This window comes from Sturnus vulgaris, chromosome Z (genome assembly GCF_052056855.1).
Source record: "Sturnus vulgaris isolate bStuVul1 chromosome Z, bStuVul1.hap1, whole genome shotgun sequence".
NCBI classification, from domain to species: domain Eukaryota; kingdom Metazoa; phylum Chordata; class Aves; order Passeriformes; family Sturnidae; genus Sturnus; species Sturnus vulgaris.
In genome coordinates this window covers 82,062,403-82,081,727 of record NC_142283.1, presented here as the reverse complement: position 1 = coordinate 82,081,727, position 19,325 = coordinate 82,062,403, and the positions used below count along the sequence as shown (strand labels likewise).

The following is a 19,325-nucleotide window of genomic DNA, read 5'->3' as shown; positions in this document are numbered from 1 at the left end:
TGTTTTAAATTCCCATATTAGGAAAATATTTTGAAAATGGAAACTTTGAAGAGAATGATCATTTTTTCTAAAAGTCAGATAAATGATAATTAAAGCAGAATTTCTCAGTCCTTTATTTCAGTCATGTCTTTCAAAGAAATATGAATTTGAAAAAAGAACCTGTGGATGATGCAGTGGGATTTGATAAGCCAAGCTCTAGGGAACAACATGCAACACGTTAGGTGCTGTCTCCAGGCCAGACACACTGAGGTGCAGGCACCTGTTCTCTGATTTTGGTGTGGAGAAAACCACATTATCCAGTTGCTACACATGCATGTAATGATTTTAATTAGTGCTGCACTATGTTATACAGTAGTGTTCCAGTGTTCTTAATCCTTCCAAAGCCAACGAATTGAAGAGTATATACATACCTTTTTGATGGTTTTTGTCTGCACAAGAGCAAGTTCTCTGTTCTCATCTGCTACATACAAGGAAAGTTTCACATATGGGTCACTGCAAAAGAAAACATCAGATTTAATGGCCTACAATTGTACAGCCAGAAAGCACTGCAGAAGGAATTTGTCATGGAACTGGGTAACAACAGCACCTCCAAATACTTCTAGGGGAATTGTCTTCAGTGAAAGCTCAGAACTCTAGCAAGCTACTGACACATTAACAATGAGCTCAGTTAAACCCTGCCCATAAGAGCAGAGATCACTCCCTGCAGCTCTGTCCCTGCTGGGCCAAGAACTCCTGCTCCCACACAGCTCCTGCCCACAGCACTCCACTGAAAGAAGTCAGGGGAAAATGGGAGCTGTGGGGCTTGGCCACCACTCACCCCTGGAGGCTGACAGCAAGTATTCTGAAGCAGTGGTTATAACTGTTTTGAACCATAAAATCAAGCTGCACAGTACCAGCAGTGATTCAGACACACAGGGCAGAGAGGAACCTGCTCCAGTGGAAGCTGCTCCTGCCCACAGCACAGGGTGGAACTGGGTGATCTTTAAGGCCCCTTCCAACACAAACCATTCCATGGCTCTGTGTTCTAGACTGGGACAAAGAGCATCCTGCAGAACAGGTGAACTTCACACAGGTACAATGTCAGAAGTGGAACAGGAGCCAAGTCTCTGCTTGAAGGGAGGAAATGAGTGACTGAGTAAAACCAGGACCCTGACCTGCTCTGGTGCTTCCCTCTCAAGGCTGCAGCACACTCAGCTGGACAATGATCCAAGACTTCTTGAAAGCATCAACAAGAGGCACTCACAAAACCACCAGACACCCAGATTTACCAACCAAGTCATTCAAATGCTGATACTTCTTGAATTTAAGGAACTATTTGGGACAGCATCACTACAGAAAAATCAGCATTGCACATTTATTATACTGGCTGCTCCATGTATCGAGTATAAAATGCCACAAAGGTGGAAACAAGACATCTTGTTGGACTGATTATTCCTATCAGTAGATGCACATAAGTGCATTTACTTCAACTGCAGTTATGTTCAGAATTAAGCACCAAGATTTAGAAGAAAGCAAAGCATCATTGTGATTTCAAAGAAATGCTGATGCTACTTTAAATTGCTTGATGTACCACGCTAATATTTACAGGTATCCTCCCAGATTTGGGTTATCAACCCACACCTGGGCAATGTTGTTTTCAGGAACCCTTAGAAATACTACAATTTTTTAGTGCTGAAATACCCTGGATGAACCTTCTGTCTACAGAAAACGAAAACTGCGAAAGTGGCACAGATTATTTCTTTAAAATCTATTTCTATTTTTAAAAACTAGAGAATAATTACGTTTATTACTAGTTTCAGTAAGGAAATTCTGCCTTTACTGAAGAAATTACTGCCATCTCTGCCTGCTCTTAAAGCGGGACAGAGTGAGTCAGACTGAGCTATGCAGCCAAGCTCTTGTGCTGAAGGTGAAGCTGGAGTTTACCCAAATGACTGGATATTTGAGACTGTTTACTTCCATGCATTTGTTTACTTAAAACAAACACGTAGCTGGAGGGAGACTGGAGCCCAGGGAAAGCTGACACCGGCCCAGTGGAGCTGTCTCACACAGCCCTGGGGGTGGCCAGCCCCAGAACAGCCCTGCATGGAGCCTGCACAGGAGGCTCAGACACTTCACACTGCACTGACAGCAGCTCTGAGGGACTAGAATGCACCTGATTGATATTACAGCTCTTATCGTTGGAAGTCAATAAATAAAAAGTATTGTAAAGCTTTTAACAACTTATTACTTAGAATCGGGCTCAGATGCCAACAACCAAATAAGCAGTCTAATCTGTGAGCAGCTCCAGATGAACCCCAGGGGTCTGGAGAGCCTCAGTTGTTGGATTCTGCTCTGGGATCAGGTAACACAGCCAGCACTCCTGGAGTCCATACAGCTGCTGGGAGAATGAAACAAGTCACACAGGAAGACCTAGTAGACCAAAACATGAAAATCAGTAAAACTGAGGAAAACTTGCACAAGAATGGAATACATTAAAAGTCACTGGAAAACCTAACCACAAATTGGAATGAAACAGACACTAAGACAAGCAGTAAAATACCAGATTCCTGTCTCACAGCAGTGTCTGCAGATGGGTTAAAGAAAGGAAATCCTGATGATTCAGGTGACAGAAGACGATAATAAATGAGACACTACTGAAAGCACAAAAACCCCCCAGCAAATCAATCAGGCGAGTTTGGACAATGCTCTCAGGCACATGGTGAGATTCTTGGGATGTTCTTTGCAGGGTCAGGAGCTGGGACTCGATGATCCTGATGGCTCCATTCCAGCTCATCATATTCTATGGTTCTATGATTCTAACTTTTGAGCACAGAAAGCAGACTCAGATCAGTCTGGAGTTGTACCTGCCAGATATTCTCACCCTGAAATGGGCTGACTAAAAGGAGGAGAACTCCAACAGTGTTGCATGCACAGGGACACCAACACAGGGACACGACAGACTGACAGAGAGCTGCCCAATGCAGCAAGGCTGCTGTGCCCAAGAGGGGATCCAACGGCAGCTGCAGGGCATAAGAAACCTACATTTAGGGCAAAAATGGGAAATTTCAAAGGACCAAGTAGCGCTTAAAAGGGAAATGAGCCCATCATCATACCAGTGCCTGGGGGTGAAGGGAAGTGAACACCTATCTAAAATGCTCCTTGCTACAAAATCAAAAATGACTAAAAGCACCAAATCTCATCTAGCCAAACGTGACTGGCCAAAACCTAAAGAAAACATCAGCACCTGCCAAGATCAGGAGAACTTTGAAGCTCATAACTGATCTCTGGAGAAAAAAAAGGGACTCCTAAGAAAATTATGCTAATAATCAAAGTTATAATAATCACAAGTTAGTACAAAGACAGTTTGGCAGAACAACAGCCATCAAAACAATCTGAGGCTTAAGAAATCCTTTTCCTGACCTCTGGAATCCCTCAGACATCCAGAATTAGTTATTTGCCATGGTGTTGCCAACTTGCAGTATTTGTCATTTTCTTAAAGCTCAAGCAACTGTAGATATATAATTATCATCTTTCATTTGAATCTCAGTATGAAAAGGCAAGCTTCCAGATCTTCTTCTGGAGGACAACAAAAGCTCTGATGACTAAAAACTCCAGCAAAAAATCTCAAGGAAGATCAGCCTCCTTTTAAAATCACTTTACTTTAGAGCACTGTGAAACTGGGGCTCAGGAGGAGTGCCCCATTTGTTCACTTGAGTCTGGAATCACATTTGCTCTATACTTTTGAAACAGTTTTGAAAGCAGGTCTCAAACTAGCTTCTGCCAGTGATGTGATGTATTATTTACTTATTTTAAGCTCCAAAAGAAGGGGGTGGAGAGCACAGGCACACGTGGAAGAACAATGGAACTACTAAGGCCTACATGGCTCTATTTTTATTTTAAAAGCTGAAACCGCCTCCCCACATATAAAATTTAGTAACACTTGTTATGCAAGTGCGTGAATGCCAGGCTTGTCACATGCAGGCAAACTTTGCATTTCAAAATAGCCCGACTGGATCTCTTTGGAACAGTCTTGCACAAGATAATTTTGCTTCTGTAAGAAACACAGAACCATTCCCTTTGTGCTGCCACTTTTCTGCCTCACATACGTGAGAGAACTGATCAACAGCCCCTGTAATTCTGGCTACAGAAATACCAGCACACTCCAACATGAAAGCAGAGAAGCCTCTCCCTCAAAGCCACATCCCAATCTGGTTCCTCCCCTGCTCTTGAGGGCACCACTATTCGGCTATCAGTTAATCTACATCCATGCCCTTTTCCCACCCCCTCACTCCATCCAGCCTGCCTGCACTCTCCTCAGGGCAGGTGTACCTGGAACAGCATCCTAAATGAGCCCTGCAGGCACTGCCTCCCTGTGCTCCGGAGTCAGACAAGCTCAATGTTCCAACAACCCCCCAAACGACCCCTTCACATTGCTGCCAGAACAGTGCAAGACCTCAGGCCCCCTCCTCCCCAGGGGTCTGGCAGGGCTGGGGCTCTGGGTTTGCCTGCCTTGGGGTCTGGGAGGGCTGAGGCTCTGGGTTTGCCTGCTCTGGGGTCCCTCCACCTGTGGGCAGGTACAGAGGAACGTGCCCAGGTACTCAGTGCTGTGGGAACTGACCTGCTCTGCACAGACACTCTGGGAAATCTGCAGGCTGTTCTGGTGGAAATACAGTGCTTTTACAGACAACATGCCTGCAAAACCACCATGTACAAACTCACATCAGTAACACATCATCCTCAAAAACACTCATCTAAAGGAGTCTCCATAAAATTATGGGAGCCTCAGGGCTGAAAAGAAGGTTATGCTTGACAAGGGGAAATTCTGTGAACCTGAAAATGTTTTTTCAGAATCATTTAAACACTTAAGAGAAACTGTCTGTGCATGCACTTAGCAGAGCTTAAAAAGTTCCAAATTTTTTTTAAAATTCCAGTGTTTTGCTTAGTCACTTTCAGATTCAAAATGGAAACAAACTGCCAAAATATGCATCATTAAAGAAGATAAAGAAGATTAGAATAATAAAGAGATACTTCTAACCAAGTTTTATGGAGAGCAGTAAAAACAATGTTCTAAGGCAGAAGCTCTTACAGGCACTGTCATTTTATCCCAACAACCATTCCCCCGGTGACTTTCCCCATCCCTGCACAGTAAGAAGGGAGAAGTACAATAAGAATGCACAGCAAATACAAGGAATGCTCCAGAACACCCTGGCTGTGTTTGCTCCCTGGCTTTATTTTAGCACGAGCCTTCTGGGTTTCACCTTTCTGCCTGTACTAACATCCATTAAGAGTTTTTCCTCAAAGAGAAGCAAGATTTTGACCTCACTGTCACACAAGTCTCGTGTCCTATGACTAAAGCAAAGCCCAAAATGTCCAATCACACAAGGATAAAGGAACATCAGCTTCTGCAAAGAAAACAAAACCTTACCTTACCCTTCACCGCAAAGCCAAACTTGCAATCCATTGTGCCTAAGCATCCCAAATCTCACTCCTCCATACCAAATCCCAGAGTCATCTTACACACCTCCCATTTCCCTGCTAGTGTTTTATTTTGCAAAGGAAGGCTCACACTTCTTCTGACTGTACAAGAAATGTAGCAAGGCTTTACCAAAGAGCTGCTAGAGATAATGACTCACATCATAGAAGCTGCAAAGTGCCTGTGGGTGAAAAAAGGAGATAAAAATGATACCTAAAACCCCACCTCCAGTGTCTCCACCTTCCTTTACCATGGTATGCTCTAATAAAGGGTAGCAAGATGGATTCCTTTTGTGTTCTTGCTCTCTTGGAAGTCTCCCAGAGCAAAAAGAATATTTTAATCTTCCAAAACAGATGGAAGTGTAAATATGGGGGTTTTTCCTCCCTGAGGCCATTTTTTTTTGCAAAGGTTAAATGAATGCCCTAACAGAATATGCACACATCAGCCTCTGAAGCTGAGGGGCTGATGTACACATAGATCTTTCTATGCCATTTCACACTCCCAAATTATCTTAACAAGTTCCAAAATCCACCAGGCTGGGGAAGGAGCGAGAGAACTCCATGACACATGGCTTGAGGAAGAGAAAAGGTCAGCACAGTAGTTCTGCCTTAAATATTAAAGATCAAAAGGTTTTCTTTAGATGATTTTATTGACATGCCACTTTTTTCTTTTAAAGATACCAGATCCAGGTAAACTCACAGATCACAGCAGATAGCAGGCAGGCAGGAAAGCTGAGGAGCTGAATACAGAAGATTCCTTTCTTCAAGTAACAAGGAACATTTTATTTTTCTGTATTTGTACAAAGAAATTTTTCAACTGAGCAATTATCTGATGAGAATTATTTTTTACTATGATATTATAACCATCAGGAATTATTACCAAGTCCTCTTACTAAGTAGCAGGACCACATCCTCAAATAAACAGCATTTCTCCATGTACAGCTCCTGAAATATATACCCAGTGCATCCTAAAGAACACAACATGTAAAAAGGGTAAAAACCCGCTAATTTTGGTGAAGAACCTGCGGCCTCATTTGCTCGAAAGCCATCGGGGGAAGCTGCAGAAACTCTCTGATGCCCTCTGCTGCCAGGCACAGCCCCGCACCAACGGCATGGGTACACCGGTACCCCGCGCCCGTACCCGGCAGCCCAAAATTCATCTCACACACTTGTACGAGCACCGACATCAGGGTTTCACAAATAAAACTATCCGTTACCCAGCATATTTCTGCTGAGCAGCCTTTCATCTCTTCTATGCCAGCACCCTCTCGTGCACTGGCCGCACACCTCAGACAAGAGGGCTGGGTGATCTCGGAGCATTTTCCACGGAAAGCAGACAGCTCTGCCCGTGCCATTCCGGGGCTGCTCACCGAGTGCCCTGGGCTGTGCTGCCACTGACAACAGCAGCTTTTGGAACCCGCGGGCTCTGCCTGTGCGGGGCCGCTCCCCTCCCACCCAGGCAGGCACGCACACAGCTGGCTGCACCAGCAGTGACTGTGCTCCCCTCAACACCTGCACCCCACACTTCATTCCACAGCCAAACCACGAGCCACGGGTGCTTGCTGAGCAGTGCAGATGCTGCTTCTGCATTCCCAAGTCCAGCTAGGGCTAGAGGAAGATCTCATCTTGTTTCTTTCCTTTCCCACACTGTTAATAACATCCCATTTCCACTACTCTGGAAAAACCTCAATTGCCAATCAGCTAGAATAAGGAAAAAGCAACAACAGAGTATGAACTCTCTCCTACTTGAGCAACTGCCCCGGAGTCTGGGTGGCTCTGGGAACTCAGTCACAGCTCTGTTCCACCTCGGGGCCTCCCTGGGCCAGGAGGCACAGAGCACTCTCCCTCTGGCACACATGCAAGTGCTGAAGAGGCAGCTCATTTGAAGAGGCACTCAGGAGCCAGATTATTTTTTTTAATGGTGTGAATAATTTATGAAAGCAACTGCCTTCAATGGATTTGTCTCTGCTCATCAGGGAAGCCATCATTACCAGAAGGGGAACAGGCTGTTAGCCAATGAAGCTCCAAGGCAGTGCGGTGCTGGAGGAGATAGTTCCAGAGGTACAGCTATCTCCACACTGTTTCCAGTAGTTCAAACCAGATATACCCTAACTCAAAGTGAACTTTAACTAGAAGCAGTGACAGAGGACTTTAAAGAATAGGCACAAGGTAAACACCTGCCATCTTTGTCATCTGCAAAGCCACAGCCACATGAGCTCTCCTCCCATCACGAACCACAGTGACAGGACACACATGAATTAAAGAATTCAGCCACATTTCAAGCAACCTTGTTCACAACAGGACTATACAGCACGACTTACAATCCTATCAGCTGCCTGGAGCCTGCCTTCCCCAGCTCCATCACAGATCCTGGACACATGAAATCAAACCAGAAAAGTGCTTTTCAGAAAAGAGCAGGTAAAAGCAATAAACCCATAACAAACTCTTACACCACTAGAAGCACAGCTCCCTGACATTGAAAAACAGCTGCAATTTTAACTGAAAAGCACTTTACATTTTCAACTTCCAGACAGCCACAATTTTCACTTACCTTCTGACTTAAAAGGCAAAATACAGCAGTGAAGGCACCCAGGGTATCCTACAGCACTGAGTGTCCCAGGGTACCTTTACTTGCTATTAAAATGATTTCCTAGGTCAAAAAGAATCCCAAAAAAGCAAACTCAAGAGTACCGAGATTTCTTTACAGTCTCTCCAGTGCTCTACACTGGTAAGAGACTTTCCTTAGATTTAATCAAGAAGGAAATGGCTTTGAGACTCTGCAAGCCCACAGGCAGTGTTTTATAATGGTAAAGTTGATTAAAAAGGGTCAGGACAACCCACCGAGATGCAAAACACAACTTATGCCCCGTAGTTCATCTTCCACAGTTGTGGAACAAGCAACTGCTCTGCCCCAGTCTGAAGCCCTGCACAGTTCCACCACACGGAGGCACAGGAACTGCAGGTCTGCAGTCAATACACACGGGTTTTCAAACACCTGTACATTAACTCAGTTGAAAGATTAAAACAAATTTTAAAATACACGTAGGGAATATGTTTTTAACTCTGCTTTTATGGAAATCCTACTGACTCGAAATCAATTTCCTTAAAATACGTTAAGGACCACATCAATAGGATTCAGAACAAATTACACTCGGATTTAGCTTCATGCATTTTGAAAGATAAAAGTTATGTTGCTTATGGTCAGCATCAAAACCTGTTCTTCAAAACAACACATTTGGAGAAAGAAAATAACAAAGCTTCGGCATACCACATTCTGCACACAGCTACCAAAGGAACGCTTGTTGCAAATTTCACCCAAAATACTGAAGCTGATAAAACCTTTTAATTGCTGCTTTCATGTAGTTTTAAGCTGGATACACAAGTTAATGAACAATTTGTAAGCATCATTAAAGAAATACAGGAAAACCCACAGGGAAGCTCATTTATACATTAAGAAATTAGTCACTTCAATAAAAGCTAAAATTGGATACCACTAATTTCAAACTGATAAAACCCTTCTAAGTAGATTGGAACACTTGCAGTAGAGCATTTTGTCATGCTTAGGCTTAAGAGAGCAGCAGTGTCAAGCCTGAATTAACCTTCAGAAACAGAAAATTACTGGGCTGGGGTTCATTTTATCTTCAGAAGCAGCTTGTCCCCAGCTATTACCTGGTCGGGTTCTGCAGCCTGGGCTCTGAGCTGCTTCCTGTGCCCACAGAGAGGGGGCAGGGGCGGGCAGGGCTGCTGTGCCAACGCACACCCAGCACCTGCGGGGGCTGCAGCCCTCACAGGGCCCCTGCCCTGCCAAGCTGATCCTGTTCCAAGGATCCAGGCACTGCACAACACCCACCTGGCTCCAAAGATGTCCTTCTTTGCCAGATCAATGCCAGAAACCACCTTCACCCTGAGGATGCGAGACTCCTCCTGTGACAAAAAAGAAAGTGGCTTTAGTGTTCATGCTGTAGAGAATTTTCAGGAGCAACAAGAGGATAGCAGAGAGCAGGAGTCTCTCCTAGGGAGGATCTGGAAAAGAACCTCCTCTTGGAAGGCTTATCTGAATGCAGCCATGAGGACTATTTGAGTCCAGTCAGAGCTGTTAAGAGTTCAATAAAGACAGAGTACGAGTAGATAACAGTAATAACATCACAGCAATAATACTGTAACCATAATAGCAATAAAAGCAGAAGAGTATTTGCTGAACAGGGCCATTTCACATCTTAAGCAATCCATATGCCACAAATTCATTCTGCATTGACACTAAAGTTCTTCAAACACGAGGGAAATTATTAATAACATTTTAGTAATGAGAGATGTCTGTGGTGTAAAAATTCAGGGTGCACAGTTAAAAACAAATCCTTAGAATCATTTTTTTAAGCCTGTCTCACCACCTTGGTGTACGTGGAGAGCTCCAAATCAGCGTTCACTGACAGATGGCAAGTCCTGCAGATGCACATCACCGGAGCATCAGCCTGATGCTCAGTTTATCACTTCATTATATGAAGTGCCTGAGGAACATCAGTAAAAATGGCCTTTTTTTATTTTCCTTTTTTTTTTTTACCCTGTTTGAGCAACACAAAGAGGCCACCAGAATGAAAGCTGGAAAGTCTTCAGCAGAAACAGGTTCTGCAGTCCCCGTATCAGTGATCCGTTCTCTGCTCTGATAAGGCTCCCAGAGCTGCAAGATACTGGATTCAATTACAGTAACTTGACACTCCGTTCCTTGAAGCCTGGTCAGAAAACAATTACACTTTCCCACAGGTTTCTCCCAGTCTGTTTGCTTTAGGCAGCTGAAAGCCAGACACAGCTTTGTCAGCTGTCTTGGCACAGATTTTCTGACTGTGAGGAAGGTCAGGACCAGTCCCAAAGTAAAGCCATAGCTGGGCAGCCCAACTCATCCCTCTGGACGGACACACGGACACGGGATCAGAAAACAACAGTCCCACTGAGCCTGTCTGCAGGGCAGGTCCCACACGTCCTGCCCGAGGAACTGGGCTGCAGTAAAACAACACTGGAGACACAAATCCTTCCTGTAAACCTGCCATGTGCTGTTCTCCCCAGCAGCACTTTCTAATTAGGGAACTGGATTTTTTTCACCAAAAGAGGCCAAAGCTTACCTGAGAGGTGGACAAAACAGCATGTGAAAAGGAACGATTCAATGGACTCACATTAGTGGATATTGAAGCTTTTTCCTACGTACCATGTGCCTGGTTTTCTGGAGCAGTTTTAATATACAAAAGGCAATAAACTTGCAAACTGTGATCAAGAGAATTCCTTCAATAAGAGAAGACAGCACAGAAAAATCCAAGCAGAAACTCAGACTGTTCAGACCTCACTGAAGTAGAACTAGAGGAGAAGTTGCAATAGCTGTTTCTATATTATCAATACTACTCAGATTCCCTCTAGCAAAGTCCAACATCAACCTTGCTAGAGTGGCATCTTCTTCCTGCACTCTGCATGTTAACTGATTCAAAAGAAATCAAAGAAAAACACAAACAATCCCTCCCACCATCTTTAAAAGAGAAAAAAAGGCAAGAGGAGCTCCCACTACTGGAGGTTCCCTAACTGAGTTTTGCAAGATACAAAAGATGATGCTCCAGATGATTTAAATCGATTCTCAAAAACATACCTGAAGGGTCATATCCAGTTTAAATATCCCAAAAGCTATGACCCTGTTCCCTCCTGTGAGGAGGCTCTCAGCCTCTCAATATTCCAATTTAACAAGCAGAACAAGTGTTTTTGCAAATGTTTGTTCCAATTTTCATATGCACGAAATACATATACATATATATGTAATGTTTAAAAAAAATAGTTAAACCATCTCCTCAATTAGTGATGAGGTATGCCATATGTATTAACTTTTGCTGACTCCTTGTATGGCAATTTCTTCCTTTATCTCCAAGTGTGCTGTGTCCAGGTAAATAAAAGAGGTAAATTATTTCAGCAATAACGAAGTGATCTCACCTCATTGTCCACCAAAAAATCAGATAGAGGACTGCTTGGCTGGGCACAGCCTGAAACTCACAGAGTACCAATTACCTGATGCAGGTTTCCACCCAGCTCTCTCTGAACAGACTGTACAAGAAAATTAGAATTTTGGTTAATTTTTGTTGTAAACCCAATGACAGAGATCACTAACCACAGAAAAATTCTGCAGGAGAAGAGCCAGCATCCAAACCCCAAATAATAAAGTGATCCCCAGCACAAGCAGAGTGGAATAAGCAGACAGATGAGGAGGATTCAGGAGAAGTGGGGATCTGACACAGCAGACCGTGAGGCTGAATGAAGGATAACAAACATCCAGCTGGAGTCCTACTTCACAAGTAAACAACCAAGAGCAAGCAAAGCAGGGTACCAGGGCTGATCAGACACAGCACAGCCCTGTGGGACTCCAGGCAGGAACCAGGTACACACACTGCAGGAGCGAGGCTCCTGGGGAGGAGCCACACGCAGGGAAACCTCCGGGCACGCTGAGCCACCACGGACACCCTTCCCCGAGCATCAAATGGAATGCATAAGGGACAGGTCCCTCCCTGGAGCAAGATGGCTCTTCTGTGGGACTCGAAAAAAGCACTTGTTTAATTAGTCTGGCTGTACCTTAAACAGCAAAGAGATGCCAGAAGCAGTGGTGTAACCCTGAGTTCTCTCAGCTGAACAGCTCCAGGTCCCACATGGGCTGACAGTGCTGAGCACACACTCAGACTTCCATCAGTGATCAACCACCTAACATATTCTTAAAGAGCAATTTCCCAACACAAACTCCCATTTTCTGGCAAGAGTATCCGATACCCCTTTGAGTCGGCAAGCAATGGAGGCAACTGCACACTACAGGACCCAATCTTGGGACACTCCTTCCCTTCTCCTGCACTCCAGAGGCCAGCACCCACCCTCATCTGCTTATCATCCCACCCCCATCCTTCCATGAGCAGCCAAATATTCCTCCTTGCAACAACAGAGAGATCGGGAGGCAGGAAATGGCAAGCTGGGAACAGTTGAGGGGAGACAAGGCTTCAGAAGTCACTTGCCACTTGAGTTGCCTTTTGCCAAGGAAGAATCTTTGGTTCTGCTAGGAGCTCAAATTATACAGCAGAAAGAAATACTTGTCTGGTGATGAGATTAAACTGTATTCACCTTCTGTGCAGGAAGTGAACACCTGACTGCATTTTTTGTATTCCACTGAATTCCCTATTTTGTAAAGCACATATCCTAAGCTGCTTTTTGAAGCATAGTTCAGCTCACTCCACAAAGACATTTTTCTATCCTATTTCAACCTCGCCTGGAGCATACTGAGCCTGGAAGGGGCTCAGGTGCTGTCACTCCCTACCCTGGGTGGCTTCCAGAGGCCAGGCTGTGCTCTGTGCAGCCCCAGAGCTGATGCTGCAGTTCCATTCCAGCACCCACGGTGCAGAACACAGGTGGGAATTCTGAGCAGCCTGTCCTGAGCACTGCCAATCAATCCAGTGGTGAGGCTGCTGGGAATGGGAGGCTGTGTGTGCAGTGGGGATGGCTGTGGAGCTGTGAGCATTCCAGCAGCTGTCCCTGCCCCCAGACACAGCCCCCCCCAGCTGCAGCACGTGCCCTCCAGGGCCTGGTTACCTATTAGTGCTGAGCTCCACTGCGCCTCACGTCCACACCGACTCCTGCTTTGTCCAATCATTAACATGGAGTTTACATACTCCTGCCTTCCCAAAACATGTCAAAGGTTACAGAGTTCTCCTCTTTGCTGAAGGATAACCTTTACACAGGTTGTGTTCTCTTAGCTGGAATTCACAGTGCCATTTCAGAGGACTCGGTGTATTTAGGTGGAACTGGAAACCTATTATAGATCAAAACTTCATCAACAGTGGACAAACCTCAACTCACCTCAAAAGAGATGAAAGAAAACAGATGTATTTCCAGATTTAGGAGACTTTTGTATATATATTTATCTGTATGATTCACATTCTGTTAATTCTTTGTTAAACACACTCCACATTAACTTTATCCAGTTGCTCTGGAAAGCCAAGTAATTTCTAAGACCCATTAAAGCACTCACATAAAGAAAACTTACTAAGTCCTGCCCTTGGATTATAAAATACCCTGGAGCCAGGGAGTTTAGAGAAGAGTTGTGACAGCAGAAGAGAAGGAACACGGGTCAAGCAGTGTCCTGAGCTGCCTTCTCCCCCACAGGCAGGGTGAAATGCTGCCCCTTCAAAGGGTGATCCAGGAGACACAGCTCAGGCAGCAGCAGCTACACCCACACACAAGTGCTGTAAAACCAACCCCAACAAGCTCTGGAACACACGTGTCTGTTGTGAATGCACTGAAAGGAAGCCAATGCAGCCTAGTGTAAGAAGGAAGGCTGCAGATGTCAGCTCCCACCAGGACAGAAATCCCATGACACATGTAGTGTACACACTGAGAGCAGCCTGAAATAACAATCGATGGGGGTATAAAATTAAAAGGCTGACTCGTTTAAATGAACAGACAAGTGTGAAAGGCACAACGGCTGGATCAATACGAACCAATATTTGAACAGCTGTCATGCAGAGCAGGAAGATTAAGCATTTAACATGTTTTTCCAAAGGTATATACACCATGTCTGAGTGGAACAGCCCGGGACGGACAGGTTTAGGACTCGCCTGTTTCCTGAGCTGCACGCAGCCCGTGTGGGATGCCGGGCTGTCCCCTGGACCCGCAGCACACCCCGCAGTCACACCGGGAGCTGCACTTACCGCAGACCCCGCGCCGAGAGCTCCGCCAGGCACCGCTGCTCAGCTGCCGCCTCCGCCCGCACACGCGGAAGTTCAGCCACAAACAGGCAATCAATGACCATCACCAAGGCAACGAGGGGAAAGGCCAGCGAGCTTGGGTTTCACCTGGAGAGAGCTTCACCTGAGCCACGGTGGGGGAGTGCTGCTTGGGTTCAGTTTGGCTTTTTTCCCCTGCCCTCTGTGTTGAGACATTTTTGATTCCAACCCACGATAGGCGCCAGCGAGGTAAATTTCCACTGACTGCGAGGAGAGAAACCAGATCCCACTGGAATGTTACCTGCACGTAGAGACTCTGTGAATCCGGTTTCATCCACTGAGCACCTCAGCTCTAGTTTTATTATATCTCCAAGTTTGCAAAACATAACGTACTAAAAAAGATAACAGATCTTTAACTCAGTGTTTTGGTGGCAAAACAAATCCAAATGGAAAAGACAACAAACCTTTAATTCAATGTTTTAACTGTGGCACTTCTGGTTTCCTGAATGAAAACTCAGACACAGAACTCGGTGTGCTACACACACACAGTTCCCCAAACACACACTGCTCCTAATTCTCCCCATTTGCAGGGGGAACATCTATCAGGATCTGCAGTTCCAAAGCAAAATCAAGTATGTGTCATCTACTTAAGGGCCAGCGTTGGCCATAGCAAGCCTAATAACCATGTTAGGCTTCTCCTGAATCTCCCAGTAACTGAAACCAAGTTCAATGGCAGAAGAGTTGAGCTGATTCCTACTTCGATTTGGTGGATTAAAGCAATCCACATATGGCTGAGTGGAAAAAAACGTGTTTTAGGGAGCTATCCCACACCACCCTCCTGCAGAGAGTAATTCCCAAATTTGCCTATTCTGTCCCCTAACATCAAACAATGTTGGGCAGCCCAAGAGGGAGAATCCAAGTGGGGTGCCCTGCATGCTGGGCTGTCACCATCACCCTCAGGGAAGGCAGCTGAGAGCACCCCAAGGAAACAGCTAAAGCTATGAGGACATCACAGTGACTTTCTGAAAGCCATAGCAACAGAACGTGGTAAATCTCACTATAATTCTTGCAATATCTTACTAATCTTGAAATCGTCAGTGGCAATTTTGCCAACAGTGTTTGATAAAATCTCAGTTGTGCAATGCAAACAAAACCATGCACCAGGGCTATGACCCAAATCTCCACTCTCCTCTGCAAGTTCAGCACAGAAAACAAACTTAAAAGGTCACTTGGTTACAATTCATCTGGCTCAAGCAGGGACATTAAAATCTCCTTTCAGCTTCACCACAAGCAGCCTAGGAAGCCAGCTCAGAACTTTGTCCTTGCATGTGTTCATCACACTCCTCACCAAATCCAAGAGTAAATCAAACTGTGCCTTTTCTTACCCACAGAGTTCTTCGCTGCAGGATGCAATGTGTTTGTAAAAACCCCATTATTTTCGCCACAGATCACAAAATTAGAGCAACTACACCTAAAAGCTCTTGGAGAAAAGAAGGCTATGCAGCTTGGATCATAAAGACCCTCCTGGCTACAGTGCATTGGTCAGTTCATGGAGCATACCTGGCCCTCCAGAGCACTCCTGGCTGAGCAAGGATTCTCACAAAGCAGGAATCAAGATGAAGCAAACACCAGTAAGCACTAAAAGAACTGCAGAGCTTGGAGAACTATGGTATTCATAAACTCATACAACAGAAAAATGGCAAATGTTTTACAGTAGTGATTCAGGTCCTGTTTCAGACCTTTAAAGAAGAGGAGCTATATTCATGTTTTCCTTGGCTGCAGTGACACACTCAGCAGAAAAAAACACCAGACAGAATTTCATCAAGGCATAAGTTTGTCTTAGAGGGACACAATAATGATGTCACTCTTCCACAGGGACAAAGCAGCAGAAAAGAGCACACAGAACTGGAATGAGCAAGTGAGAACACAGACACCAGGAGTGGAGCATGGGGAATCAAAGGCACCTGCACATCAGTGACAGTGTGTGGGACCAGGAGTCCAGGAACCCAGCCCAGTGCTGAAAACTCACAATTAACAACAAACAATCAAATCACAGTGCTGCCCTCCTGGAAATGCGCTCACAAGGTATTTGTACTACATGTTTTAAAAAACTAAGTGTTCCGAGTGAATTGTGATCTGTTTTTATAGAAACCCACTGCACTCCATGCAGTTAGATATACCTGAGCAATTTTAGCAAGTGTGTTGAACCATGCCACCTGTAAGCTTTGGAAATACCTAGAGGATGCAAAAGAACTTCCATTGAATGGACCTCTTGTACAGCACAAGACCTTTTTCTCCTTGTTTAACTTTCAGACCTTTTATATCATTAAAAGAATGAATGTAAGTAAAACACTGTTTTCTGCACAATCTCATTGACTGAGCTCTCCAGTTCCATGCAGCAATCAGAGAATCATTACAGTTGGGTGAGACCTCCAAGATAAGCAAGTCCAACCTTCAACCCGATACCACAATGCCCACTAGCAGCCTAAGGGCAGGAGGGTGAATTTGCTGAATCATCTGTACATCCCACGCATGTACAGTCTAGGAAATTCTCTTTCCAAAGGAAACCTTGATCTGCTTTTCTCCGGACAAGAGAAGTGTTTAATCTTTGGTGGGAGCAGAGAAAAAGAAAAGCCTTTGGTACCTGTTGATATTAAAAACCCGACAAAGCTTTGACTGGGAATAACTGGTGCATTTGCAGCAAACTGTGACCTGACAGTGACTCTCCTATATGGACTTAGCTTTAAAAATGAAAAAGACCCAAGAAAATCACCCCAAGACCACAGCCAATCTTGATATTGCGTGACAGATCAGCATCAAGAACATCTGCATCCAAGCTGAACATCTACTGTGAATTTCAACAGAAAATTCCTAAAGAAAAGTCTGACAGAACTTCTTTTCCTTCCCTCTGGAGATACAGAAACCAATCTGATTGATTAATTAAAACCTCGAGGTTTTATTTAAACAAGTACCACAGTTTCTGACATGCACAAACTACCATAAAGCAAAGGAATGATGGTTCTCAGAGTAGAACGCTGGCAAAAGAACAAGGCAAGTTAGTTTAATTTCAAATCCTCATTATCCTCAGGTCAGGGTCCAGCAGTACTTCAAAACTGACTAGGCAAAAGGGAATCACTAAAAACCCACGTCCTCAGTGGATGTCTGACAACTCCATCCAGTAACTAGCAAGGGTCTGAATTCCCAATTAGCAGCCTTCAGTGAGAACTCACAGAAGGACCTGACAGGAGGACTTGCTCTCAAAGCAGCTGCTCTAGCACATCACAAAAGTTTTTACCTTTCACTAAATCAACCTCTGATACACTTATATTTTAATTCTTTTTCTAAAAGGACATTAAACACCTTGGTGTTTTTGATCTCATGAAATGCACGAGGCCCTTAACATTCAAACTTTTAAAAAGTGAAAAATTATACCCCACACTTAACACAATCATCTTCATTTTTCTTATGTGAAATGGCATACAAATCCAGTGGAACACTGGATTTTAGACTATCAGTTCCCACAAAAATCCACTGATTTATCCAAAAGCCTCCATCAGAATGCAGCAGATATAGCCACTCCCTGCCCGAATCCAGCAGCAATGTTACTCCGGTTAATGAGGCCAGGCTGGGGAGGGCTCAGAGCAACCTGAGCTAGAGGAAGGTGTCACAGAGCAAGCAAAGATCCTATATCACACAGGGGAGGCTGAGCTGCATTCACTCCAGCAGCCCAGCTAGTTGCCAACAGATCGCACAAACATATTTATGTAACCACAATCTATATTCTTGTTAGATATTTAATGATTCCAGGCCATAAACCAGCAGTGGCTGCACTGTTTAATGACAAAACACACATTCAATAAAAGCGTAATCCAACAATAAACTGTGATTGGAGGCTCATTTCTAACGCAGATAATCCAGGGATCGATTCCACAGCACACACCCACAGCCCAGAGCTGCACCGCTGGCTGCTCCACCTGGAGGAAGGTGGGACAGGGAGCTGCTTAAACAGGCTTTGCTGGAAAAGCCTTGAGAGCAGCAAAGCTACACCAACTGACAAGGAAATGCCAGTGGGATCCTTAAGACCTGGAACAGCTCTGAACTTCTTCAGCTCCAGAAAGACACAAGGCTCAGGTACCCTGGGTGTGGGACACTCAGCCAGCCTGGCAGAGGTGTTTGCCAGAGGGAAGAGCTGTTGGTTACACTGTAATTAATTACTTTGGGATACCAGAACCCACAAGTCACCTCTCCCAACAGCCCATGGCACTGCTCCTGTTACTGCTCTGCAGAGGCTGGAAAATGGATTTACTTGTGCCTCAACGGGCAAAGGGTGCTGGGGGCAGGAGCAGAGAGGCTGAGGGAGGTGAGTTTGCTCAGACTAAGAAGGCAATAACTCCTAATTCCTGTGGATCGCAGCCTGACATCTGCAGGGAATTCAGCCTGTACTTTCCACTTTGTACCTGTTGTAACAGCTTACCTGCAGTAGTTTTAAATCAGAGCAGAAGCTGGGAATGTCTGTTTTCACAGAGACACTTCATTTTCTGACACAGTTTGATTTGTTGCATGAATCATCCCATTATCCAACCAGAAATTAAATTAGATCTTCCAGCTCTTGGCTGCAGTTAATAATTAATGTTACTGTATGAGTTTCTAACCTCCCCTGGTGAAAAAATTCTTCCAAACACATTAACATTTCAGTGAGTGGTGGTGTCAGTCACTCCAGCAGTTCACTCCTTTAGCTTCTCCATCTTGATCAAATTTCTTTTTTTAAAGAATAACAAGTCATAGCCTCTAGCAGTACCTCTTATCCATTAAGGCTTTGCTCCCCAAGAATTTCTCATGTGGGGGAAGAATCACTCCATTACAGCCTCTGCCCAGAGCAGGGAAGAAAAACAAACAGACAAACAAAAAAAGTCAAGTCAATGGGATGGGATCTGCTCTCACCAGAAACACCTCGTGCCAGGCTTTTGGATCCTGCCTGTAGGCCTGCTGTTTCCAACCTACTGGCACACCATGTTCCACCTCCTTCTCCCCGTTCCTTTCCTGCTCGCTTTACAAACACAGCAGCTCTTGACAAAGGTTTGACTCTTTTTGTTCATTATGAGTATTTATTTGTCATATAAATGGATAGCCTAGGGCTAGCAGGCTCTT

At 44.7% G+C, this 19,325-nt stretch overlaps 1 protein-coding gene across 13 annotated transcripts in view; it reads right to left on the bottom strand.

Annotated features, from left to right (window-relative positions):
- Positions 1 to 19,325, bottom strand: part of LOC148219979 (E3 ubiquitin-protein ligase NEDD4-like) — a 77,871-nt gene that overhangs the window by 45,178 nt on the left and 13,368 nt on the right. For 6 of the 13 annotated variants that reach the window (XM_088156972.1, XM_088156975.1, XM_088156966.1 and 3 more), the window contains 2 exons: positions 9,302 to 9,375; positions 411 to 492 (listed from right to left, as the gene is read on the bottom strand). Coding sequence is in view for 8 of the 13 variants with exons in the window: in XM_088156966.1 (XP_088013092.1) it covers positions 411 to 492; positions 9,302 to 9,375 (156 nt within the window). In the remaining 5 variants the exon portion in view is untranslated. Of the gene's footprint in view, positions 1 to 410; positions 493 to 5,404; positions 5,632 to 9,301; positions 9,376 to 19,325 lie in introns of those variants that run through there. The other 7 variants (XM_088156973.1, XM_088156974.1, XM_088156976.1 and 4 more) reach the window with 3 other exon arrangements.